Source organism: Salvelinus sp. IW2-2015, linkage group LG19, assembly GCF_002910315.2.
Source record: "Salvelinus sp. IW2-2015 linkage group LG19, ASM291031v2, whole genome shotgun sequence".
Lineage (NCBI taxonomy): Eukaryota > Metazoa > Chordata > Actinopteri > Salmoniformes > Salmonidae > Salvelinus > Salvelinus sp. IW2-2015.
Window position 1 is genome coordinate 24,017,706 of NC_036859.1, and position 12,120 is coordinate 24,029,825.

The 12,120-nt window shown below is 41.4% G+C and overlaps 1 protein-coding gene across 4 annotated transcripts in view; it reads right to left on the minus strand.

Moving 5' to 3' along the window:
* The window catches only part of LOC111979792 (extended synaptotagmin-2-B), a 48,188-nt gene that overhangs the window by 22,345 nt on the left and 13,723 nt on the right, over positions 1-12,120 (minus strand). For all 4 annotated transcript variants that reach the window (XM_024010500.2, XM_024010499.2, XM_024010498.2 and 1 more), the window contains exons 4-8: positions 11,383-11,517; positions 10,920-10,996; positions 10,763-10,835; positions 9,683-9,772; positions 2,373-2,428 (exon numbers count right to left, since the gene is read on the minus strand). In XM_024010500.2, coding sequence (XP_023866268.1) covers positions 2,373-2,428; positions 9,683-9,772; positions 10,763-10,835; positions 10,920-10,996; positions 11,383-11,517 — 431 coding nt within the window. The remainder of the gene's footprint in view (positions 1-2,372; positions 2,429-9,682; positions 9,773-10,762; positions 10,836-10,919; positions 10,997-11,382; positions 11,518-12,120) is intronic.

Below are 12,120 nucleotides of genomic sequence, written 5' to 3' on the forward strand. Positions count from 1 at the left end.
CATTTCTTTATAAACATGCCAGTTAATGGGAGCATGACAGCATGATGGGAGGTTAATTGCTTAACTCAGGAACACAACTTGTGGTGAAGCACCTGGTTTTAATATATTTTGTATCCTTATTTACTCAAGTGTTTCCTTTATTTTGGCAGTTACCTGTATCTCTGCATGGCTCTTCATTGAATTTCGTATATTCAATGGCCAAACATTCACTGTAGCATTTTAACACATATCCCATCCAAGCTTCAAAACACAACCACCTATTGAATCACATGTCAACTTCTCTGACCACTCATCATACCTTCTATAAATATCAACACTTAGATAAAATAAACTAGTTATAATCCCCATTCTAATCTTTCATTATCAATAATTCAATAGCAGCCCTAAGGGATTCCAGGGCTTTTCAGGAGGAGGGCTAGCTCGGTTTAAATGACTATTTATATTTAAAGTTCATCATAAACAAAGGAAGCTGGAGGCCCACATCACTACAATGTGGATCCTGTCTGTGTGGTTAGGTAAAGGAAAATGGGGGGATACCTAGTCAGTTGCACACTGAATGCATTCAACTGAAATCCGCACTTAACCCAACCTCTGAATCAGAGAGGTACATGGGGCTGACTTAATCAACATCCATGTCATCGGCGCCCGGGAGCAGTTGTTGTTGGGGGTTAACTGCATTGCTCAAGGGCAGAAGGCAGATTTTTACCTTGTCGGCTCTGGGATTCAATCCAGCAACCTTCCCCGTGGCCCAACGCTCCAACCCGCTAGGCTACCGGCCGCCCAGTTAGTTGCTCATTTCCTTTTCTCATGTGACTTCCAACAGTATTTTTAGGGAGACTACCCTTGACAACTGTGTTTTATTTGATCCCACTTTTGGGATAAGTGAGCATATCACATGCGGACAGTGACAGCATTTGACAGAACTTGAAGAGTGAGATGTTGAAACAAGCTATTGGGTCCCAGTAGTATATCCATGTGATGGCTTCTTGTCTCTAATTCAGCCCTCCACCACATGGCTGCTTTGCAAGAGCTGTAAATGCATGACCTCATGGTGCTGTGACTTCACAGTGGTGTAGGACTACTTTTAACACGCAGCTACAGGCAAACTTCCCAAATGGCACCTTATTCCCTATGGGCCCTAGTCAAAAGTAGTGCACTATATAGGGAATAGGTTGTCATTTGGGATGCAAGCAGGGAGAGCTATGCTGACCATTCTCCCTCCTTATCCCTCACAGACGGCAGCTCTGCTGAGAAGGTGGACTGGCTGTTAATAATTTATACCTGCCATGGTGTCATTACCGACATACAGTAAAATGCTAGCTAACAAACTATATAGTTTTGGATCCCCAAGACTCTTCCTAGAGCTGTCCGCCAGCCAAACTGAGCAATCGGTGGAGAAGAACCTTGGTCAGGGAGGTACCAATAACCCCATGGTCACTGGACAGAGCCTAGAGTCCTCTGTAGAGATGGGAGAACATTCCAGAAGGACAACCATCTCTGTAGCACTACACCAAAATCAGGCCTTTATGGTAGAGCAGCCAGACAAAAGCCACTCTTCAGCAAAAGGCACATGACAGAGAAGAGGATCTTCAGAGAAGAACAGTTAGAACTCCCCAAACACAGGTATGCCAAGCTTGTAGCATCATACCCAAGAAGACTCAAGGCTGTAATCACTGCCAAAAGTGCTTTAACAAAGTTCTGAGTAAAGGGTCTGAATACTTATGTAAATGTGATATTTCAGTTTTACATTTATAATAAAGTTGCTAATATTTCTAAAAACCTGTTTTTGCTTTGTCATTGTGGGGTATTGTGTGTAGATTGATTCAAAAACAATTTGAACAATTTTAGAATAAGGCGTAATAAAAGGGATCTGAATACTTTCCACTCTATATTGTGGGTTAGGCCAGTTCTAACTATTTGGGGAGACCTCTTCTACGATATGTTACTCCAAATGTCGAGATATCTGATATAATAATTTTGCACCATTAATGACAAAATAATTCCASACTGAAAATTGTGTGTGTATTCACAATATTATAGTCACACTCATTAAATAATATTTTGTATGGCGAAAAAAATAAATAATAATAGGCTTAGTTAATTCATTTAGACTTCATTTTCAACARACAGGCTAACAGATACATCTGCACAGTTTTGATTTGTAAAGTTCAAAGAGAGTATAGTCTTCCACATCACAATAAATCGTCAATATCAAATATACCGATATTAGATTTAATCATATCATATCGGCCCAAACCTACACCCCACCCATCTGGGGTGAGAGAGTGTGATAAGGGCTTGGTAGTGTGACAGAAGCCATGTAACCGAGACCCATTACAAGCAGGGTTTGCAATCTTGCAGTTGTCACTTACTTCAATCCTGGAATGTCCAGCATATTTGTGAGGCCTGTCCAGTTTATATCCAGCAACTGGAAGAAAAAAAGGAAACATGCCTTGAATGACAGAGAAGAAAGTAAATGTTGATAAACCCATACAAGGAACACATGTTGTGGACCACAAACACGAGTCATTTTATTTCATTGAATTCATTACAGTCATTTAATTTAGAAAGTGACTCCACAACTAGCTCTTGTCCTTGTCCTCTAAACTTAGGGAGAGCATTCTCACTAAGAGGGCAGCAGCCTGCTCCATGGAACTGCTCATCAATATGACTCGCTATTTCAGTACAATGCAGAGAGGACATGTATATGGTGGTCAGGCTCTAGCTCTGTGCGTCTCCTGCCTTGGTCTGCATCACTCACTGGGCTCCTAAGCACTGAATGATAAAGCTACTGCAGCACATCTTTATGAGGTTCTAATCCAGCTACTGCTCTCATCTAGCTAATCATTGTAATAAAATGTAATGAACGGATTAGAAATGAGGACAGACTGGACAGACCCAATTAGTGCAATAGTTCAAATTGTTACATACAAGTTTAACAAAGCAGAAACATTCACAAAACTGAGAAAATAGAGACTAATCAATATTGATGAGTTAGCTCTGTTTTAATACGGGAAGCTATAGAGTAGGCAAATAGTAAATCAAAGTCCAAACAAAGGGAGTAATTTCAAAGCACTTTAAGATCGGTTCTCAGTGACTCATTATCAGGAGAAGAGGAATTTCCGATGGCTAAAATGCAGTACCTATGGAAGCAGCTTCAACAGCTAATGAAAGCTCTCAGTCCGGTGAGGAGTAGTTTCCAATGAAACAACAGCTAATGAAAGCTCTCAGTCCGTGAGGAGTAGTTTCCTAATGAAAACAACAGCTAATGAAAGCTCCAGTCCGTGAGGAGTAGTTCCTAATGAAACAACAGCTAATGAAAGCTCTCAGTCCGTGAGGAGTAGTTCCTAATGAAACAAACAGCTAATGAAAGCTCTCAGTCCGTGAGGAGTAGTTTCCTAATGAAACAACAGCTAATGAAAGCTCTCAGTCCGTGAGGAGTAGTTTCCTAATGAAACAACAGCTAATGAAAGCTCTCGTCCGTGAGGAGTAGTTTCCTAATGAAACAACAGCTAATGAAAGCTCTCAGTCCGTGAGGAGTAGTTTCCTAATGAAACAGTGCACTGATTCACAGCAGAATAAAAACAACTCTCCAAAAGACATTCATTTGAATTGGTTCTAACTGACATTTCCAAAGCAAAGCATTGATTTATACTTTATAATAGAATATGTTATCTACTTTCATCATGTCATATCTTTGAAGACTGCTACAATGACCACTCCAGTACCTGATAAGACAGTTATCACTTTGACCTGAACAGTGAACACGGACATTAACTTTAAAAACACAGTCTAGAGCAAAAAGCAATTTCTTGAGGAAAATTAGCATTCTCAAAAAGAARGCAATACAGTACAGGCCCAGGAGACAGATATAAGGCTTCTAAGATTCTCACTACAAAGGGCAAACTATACCAAATCAGTAACTGTTCATTCTGCACAGGTTTTATGGAAGGGATGACTGTAGGCTGTACAGTATGTGGCAAGCATAGTCTGTATCCTAAATGGCACCCTTTTCCATATGTAGTACTTTTCACTACTTTTGACCAGGGTTTTTACCAGGGAATAAAGTGTCATTTGGTACACATTCTTAGTGCGGATTGGATAACAAAACAAATACTGTAACGCCAACTAGAAGTTTTCAGGACAATGCCAGAGTCTGTGTGCAGCAACAGTGCACTAAAGCATCACAATACTACACAGACTGCAAAACCACTCAGCACAATGGTAAACATTTAGTAGGCTCAGGAATGAGTAGGTACTGGACAGTGTTCCAGGAACGTAAACGAAGGAATGAAACTCTGAGAATGCTATGTCGTGACAGTCTCTATGGGAACGTGACCTGACTAGCTATGTTACTGGGTTAGTCTGTGCACCCCAAATGGCACCCTATTCCCTGTATAGTGGATTACTTTTGCATCCATTTGGGATGCAGCCCATGTCTTTCTCTGTGCCGGTAACCAAGCCAGGAATCCTGCCCACTGAATCATAGGGCACTGAATGTCTCCATCTACGCTATGCTCTCTTACTTTATGAGTCATAGTTGTAATGAAGAAAATGTAATGATAGTTAAGCAATCTACGACTATTACCTAGCACATCAAATTAACTCAGTGTTCGCTGTATCTAAAAATAAAAACTGACAGACATGGTGTTTGAATATGGAGGGTAGGCCTAACCCAATTCTAGGTAAGAATCATGGCATTGTCACGTTAACGTTTCCTACCACATCATTTAGAATAGTCTAAACCTATTTACCATAAAAGGACTTATTAGTCAAATCAAATCACATGTTATTGTTCGCATCCACATATTTAGCAGATGTTATTGTGGGTGTAGCGAAATGCTTGTGTTCCTAGCTCCAACAGTCTACCAGTTGTCARGGTTACAAAATATAAGTAAACCAAACATGGGGTAATATGATGTCATGTCTCATGTGCCAGTGGTCAGGGATATGCCTCTGAACTGTGGGATGTGTGTGTGTCAGGGGACTCAGGGTGAGATTACGTTTCTAACTTTGTTCACGTTTAAGCTGCTCACTTAAGAATATCTGCAAAGGTGAGCAACCGGCCATTAAGCAAATCAGAATGTCAACATTTGTGTGATTTTAAGATGAGGACGTACTTAGTATGAAGAATAAAGCTGTTCAAGTACACCTTAAAAATACTGTCTAAATGTGTGTCTATGGAACAAGAGAGAGTGATATAGCCTACGGCTAAATTCAGGCTTGTCAGTCATTTCTGTTTGTTCAATTGTCAAAGGAAAATTTCCAGAGACCAGAGGTGACATTCAAACATGCACTCCCACATTCTAACAAGTAAAGAGCTGCAGGCACAAGCTTTGACACGATTATATTCTGACTGCGACACAGCAACATCCCTTCCCATAAAGCTCTAATATAACCTAGCCCTAGGCTACACAAGGGGAACACGTCATGTTGTGCTGTAGTATGATCATGTTATTCAACTTTTAAAATCAATCCAGAGAACTCTGTCAGGATAAATTCAGGATACCTGAGTTTTGGTAACATGAGCCCAAGCCAACCCAGTAATGTTTAAATGAGAAGCATGCCTACTTGTTCAGAATACAACCAGGAAGAGTGAACTGAACCGACTTCACAGAGAACAAAGGCTGATTCACACCTACAGTGAGCTCCAAAATTATTGTTTTTCTTTGTACTCCAGCAATTTGAAATTATACAATGACTATCAGGTTAAAGTGTAGACTTTCAGCTTTAATTTGAGGGTATTTTCATCCATATCAGGTGAACCATTTAGAAATTACATCACTTTCTGTACACAATCCTCCCATTTTAGGGGACCAAAAGTATTGGGACAAATTCACTTACATGTTTATTTAAGTAGTAAAAAGTGAAGTATTTGGTCCCATATTCTTAGCACGCAATGGCTACATTAACCTTGTGACTACAAATTTGTTGGATGCATTTGCTGTTTGTTTTGATTTTGTTTAAAATTATTTTGTGCCCAATATAAATTAAATGGTAAATGTGCCATTTTGGAGTCACTTTCATTGTAAATAAGAATAGAATATGTTTCTAAACACTTCTACATGAATATAGATGCTAGCATGATTACGGATAGATGCACAAATGTCATACCCACCCAAAATGCTAACGTCCCCTGTTAATGTAATGGTGAGAGGTTAGCATATGAATTTTGTTCGTCTGTAACTTTCTCACTCATTATTCACAAGCTTGATGTAGTCATTGCGTGCTAAGAATATGGGTCCAAATACTTCACTTTTTACTACTTTAATACACATAAGTGAATTTTTAACAACACTTTTGGTCCCCTAAAATGGGGGGGACTATGTACAAATATTGCTGTAATTTCTAAACGGTTCACCCGATATGAATGAAAATACACTAAAATTAAAGCCAACCTCATAGCTATTTGGGCTCCCGAGTGGTGCAGTGGTCTAAGGCACAGCATCTCAGTGCTAGAGGCATCACTACAGACCCTGGTTCGATCTCGSTCTGTATCACAACCAGCCGTGATCGGGAGTCCCATTGTGCGCTGCCCTATGTGCAGCCTTGAAGCCAGCAGCATACCACCCTGCATATCACTGCTGGCTTGCTTCTGAAGCTAAGCAGGGTTGGTCCTGGTCAGTCCCTGGATGGGAGACCAGATGCTGTTAAAGTGGTGTTGGAGGGCCAGTAGGAGGCACTCTTTCCTCTGGTCTAAAAAATATCCTAATGCCCCAGGGCAGTGATTGGGGACATTGCCCTGTGTAGGGTGCCGTCTTTCGGATGGGATGTTAAACGGGTGTCCTGACTCTCTGAGGTCATTAAAGATCCCATGGCACTTATCGTAAGAGTAGGGGTGTTAACCCCGGTGTCCTGGCTAAATTCCCAATCTGTCCCTCAAACCATCACAGTCACCTAATAATCCCCAGTTTACAATTGGCTCATTCACCCCCCTCCTGTCCCCTGTAACTATTCCCCTGGGGGAGGGTTTGGCCGGCGTAGGCAGTCATTGTAAAATAAGAATTTGTTCTTAACCAAGTTGCCTAGTTAAATAAAAAATATATATCAATCCAAAATGCTGGTGTACAGAGCCAAAACATTTGTCACTGTCCCAATACTTTTGGAGCTCACTGTATGTTGTCTTGTCATGCAAGGCGTGGCACATGATGCCTTACCCCAAAATGCACAACATAAAAACAGGACAAGCAGGAACGTGAGACAGGGAAGGAAGATCAGCTTGTGAGCATCAAGTGATGATGCTCTCATCATTTGTTGAAGACATGGGCAGGGCATTTATGATGATTTCCCTGTCTCCAGATATTGACACAAATGAGTTTTACAGCCTGCTCCATTGTTCTGACTGATATAAAGAGCAGTGGTTGGCTGACTGGCACGTAGGCTGCACAGCAATACGAACCGCTGTCGGCTTTTATCTGGCGAGGCAGGGCGGGGTGGCAGAGTGTGCGTGCACTTCCTGTGTGCACCACTTAGTCTTCAGAACAGGCCACACCACCACACCGTACTAGCGCTTACAGGAACAGACAAACATGAACACGCAAAGGCTTCTGCACTGGCCCTGTCACTAAGCCTTCTGTACAACACTGGAACATACTGTAGCTGGCTGTACTAAGTCATAACTCTTATCAACAACAACCAAGTACCAGTAAAAAAACATTGATTATCCAAAGATAATTGTTTTAACAACAACATTCAGTGATATTTATAGATGAGAGCACATGATAGGTATCTCACTGTAATTACATTGGGTTGAACAAATATCATCCGTTAGTCAGTGGAAAGAAAAGGTGGTTTCCTCTTTGGTTATGACCGCATGGCAGGAGAATGCTGCAGCATCAAACAGTCCTGGTGAGGCCTTTTATCCTGGCTGGCTGCTCTGCTCTACTTTCAAACACACAGCCGCTACGCTACGTAGCCACAGCAACGCTGCTCACATTTCCACCACACTCTTGGCACGCTCCTCCCTCGCCTCCAGCTCAGACGGGGCACTGTTTACCAGCCAGTCGAATAGGCTGTCATACCTCACTGATGGTAACTCTGAGAACAAACGTCTACACAACTCAGGGGACAGATAGACTGTCTGTCAGGGTAGAAGGGCAGGAGSAGTATGAAGGCACAACGGTTTACAGGTAATACCTTCTTCAAGGGGCGGTAATTTCAAAAACAAATTCAAGACAGGGTAGAAGGGTGGACCTTACATTCATTCTTAAGAAGGTCTCCATGACTGGACCACAGGTCAGAGGCCATTGTGGACAAGAACCATGTGCTCTATAGCAGTCTAGCCTGGTCCCAGATCTGTCAAGACAGCACAAACAGATCTTGGACCAGGTTAAAAACAGTCCAGTTGAGGAGAGATAGCAGAACTCCAGAGGTTAAAATAAGACTTAGATGGCTGTCTGTCACTCTAAAGGGCTCTCATTACACCCCAGTCTTTATCCCATGACTTCTAACCAGGCCTCTGACTACATCAAGGGGAAATAACTGTGGCTCTGCCTCAGCCTGGTCTGTGTTTATAGGGATGATGACAGTCTATCCCTGATGCAACATATCTATTCAAACTGTACTGTATTATACTATATAAGTGCATCACAGCTCTGATACTAACAGTGAATTGGATTATGTTTTACAATGAGCGTACAGTTATATACTGGCTGGGAAAATGCAGGATGTTATTGTAGTCATCAAGACTAGCAGGACTGGACTGTGTGAAGATTATCAAATTTAAACTGGCAAGAAATAATTCAACTCCGCTCACAGCATTGGTCCAACACTAACTGACTGTAGTTCATTAAGGGGTTTTAAGATGTATTAGGCCAAGAGGGGAGAGTTGTATGAGATGGTATAGACTGGATGTCCGGCTGATTTACCATAGACCTTTACTGAGTAATAACAAGGCAATGAGCATAGAGGAAAGTCTATATAAATCCTACCCAATGAGAAAGACGCAGCCTCGACAGCATAAGAGCACAGAGGAGGCTTAAGATAAAGCAAATCTGCTCTCCCCACCCAGACACAGAGGCGATATGACCGAGACAGAGGCGATACGACCCATATCTTGACAATAACACAGCAATGCTCCTTGAGACCCATAACTTCACACCACTAAAAATAAAACATCTATTGTCAAAAAGACAAACGACGTGTGACTACTGGACTGGTAATCAACACCGCCCCAAACTGGGTCTGTTTAAAATAAGACCTGAGTATTATTACCCATCTAGGAAATATATCCAAGCTATTGTACACCAGTTCATTATCTTTTCAGCTGTAATGAATCCAGCAGGAAGCTACAGTGCCCCCTCATTGTCCTTTTACTGGAATGTACCATCCTCCTAAGGGACCCCATATCAAACCCTCAATCTATAACACATGCTGACCCACAGGAAGACAGCTGCTAAAGAGCAGGGTATCGACTAAGGCTGAATCTCAAACAGCACAGTATTCACTATAAAGTGCACTACTTTTGTCCAAGGCCCATCAAAAGTAGTGCACTATAAAGGGAATTGGTAGCCATTTGTGTTGCAAGCCTAATTATAAATTAGTCTTGGTGGGAATGGGCTTTCTGGAACAGGAGCTCAATACAACATCCTTCACATCCAGCGGTCTGCTGACCATTCCCTCCTCAGAGGTTCCAACCACTGCAGTAGTTCTAGAATAAGTCAAAATGGCTGACAATACTTACAGGCTTCTTCAGGAAGAAAACTGACAGGGCTCCGATCAATGGCATGTCTCCGAGCAGGGGCTCCATGACGACCCTCAAGACACCGTGAAGCTGCAGAAAACGTGCCAATCAGTGACTTTTCAATTGCAGATCATTGTAACATACAATTTATAGGTCTCTATCTTATTACATAGGAAACAGCGGTACAATACACTTTTGATTAATCTATTTGACAAATTCTACATGACTGTCTTGTTGTCTCAAAGAAAAGTCTGACCTGTTGTATTACTGTGTTCCACTACTTTTATTAGTATCCATCCTGACTGAAGTGACTCTTTACTCAGAAATGTAGACTGTCTAGAGCTCCAAATTTGAATGCAAGGACAAGCAATTAAACACAGAGTCATCCCTTAACATGCAATGGAAATATTGGACATTTTCAATACCCATACTGCCATACTGATTAACCATACTGCCATACTGATTAACCATACTGCCATACTGATTAACCATACTGCCATACTGATTAACCATACTGCCATACTGATTAACCATACTGCTGTAGTCTTATTCTCACATTTACTCAAAACAGTGGCTTGGTCAGAATCAAAACATATGAGATTGCAGGTTGCCACATTTAAGGGCTTCATTCTGAACAAAAATGGTTACAGTGAAAAGCCAGCCATCTATTAGGAGCCAACAAAACCGTATGAAATCTGGACTGATTCCAAAACAGCCTACCAGATTTGAGACTGCAGTCTCAAATCTGGCCAATCAGAATGGGTTCGCAATGATTACTGTAGACTACCCTGCATACAACTGTCTCGCTCTGATCAGCAAATATGCTGGTTGTTTGCAAGGGCAACCTCTTGTAATGTTGTATAATCAACCTTCACCCTTATCTATGAAGTGTCAACATATTATGTAAAAAAATAAATAATGCATAGCCAAATACGGAGGTGGCTAATGGTTAGTCTCATGCACCAGACAGATTTTCATCAAGCTTGGTAGGTCTGGTATATCAACTGAAGTCAGAGAAAGTCACAACATTTCCCAATAGAAAGTAGTGTATGCATGTGTATGATATAAAAACATGACTACCTGTATACTTTTTATACCAGCTCTGCAGTAGTATTTCTTGATGTCAACATCAATCTCTGTATTTCCAACAAAGCTGAAAATAAAAATAAAAATAGTCTTGATATATAATGATATAAAAAAGTATCTCCAAATTGAACCACAGTGCATGTGACTATACCTAATCTCCAGGTCCATTATAATCTGTCGTTTGTCCACATTCTCAGTGTACACTTTGACCCCGTTCACCCTTAGAGGCTGTAGAGAGAGAAGGAGAGAAAGATGGAGGGAGAGAGGGGCGAGAGGAAAGGATGACAAAGCAGAACCCAATGGTTGACAGGTGCCTCTGTGTGCTCAAACCCAAACCGCTTGTCCAACCATACTTCAAGCATGTGTTTCCTAAGTTCCCTTACAAGGTTAACAAGTTTGAAAACTTACACACAGGAAAAATTGCTGGACATTGTTGATAGGGCTAATGACGGTAAACAACAATAAAACACCTATGAACTATATTATACAGAATAAACACCTACAGCATATAACAAGATACAGAACATTTTCCACACTGCTCGACATAACAGTAACATTGACGCCAGAACTCATCACTGGAAACATACATGTATATCTAAACGCCTCAGTCTCACCTTGTCCCCCATGTCGATCTTGGTGAAGCAGAAGGAGCTGAGGTGAGCATTAGCCCCCTTCACAGCCGGCTCAATGGTCTCTCTGAACAGCTTGTCAACAAACTGACAGATGTATGGCCACATCTGTTTCACTGTCTGGGGAGGGAGACAGAGAGGAAGACTCAGGGTTACACAGGTCATATTCTCAAAGCTCAATGTCTGACAGAGACACTACATAGGTAATGTCCCTGTTCTCTGCATGGTTTGATTGAATAAGACTTGAATTAAGATAAGAAAAACTTTATTTTCCAGAGGGAAAATTCTTAGCATAATTTTGTCATAGATAATAGGTAGGAAACGCCCTCATAATTGCCTAACACACATAACATTACCTCAACTGACACATCTATTTGGTTTGGGTGTGGCCCTAGTGTAGTTTATGGGCTCTACTTTAAGTACTGATGCATGAACTCCTTACCACATAAACCTACTACAAAAACAATAGCATCTATAACACTCCTGCAAAACAAATAGAGCTCAATCTCTCGTTTTATTATCTAATGTGTCTTTGAAACATTGTGGACTAAATCCCTATAAGTCTGGTTTTTACAGTAACTGTAAGAGTAATGACTCCTCCCAGTTCCTGGAGTTAGAAGGGTCCCCAGGGAGGCTGGTACTGGAGCTGGGTTAGCAGAGCTCCAGATAAGGGCCTATTTATAAGAGGATGCTGCCCTCCCGCCCGCTTCCCTGCCTCCACAC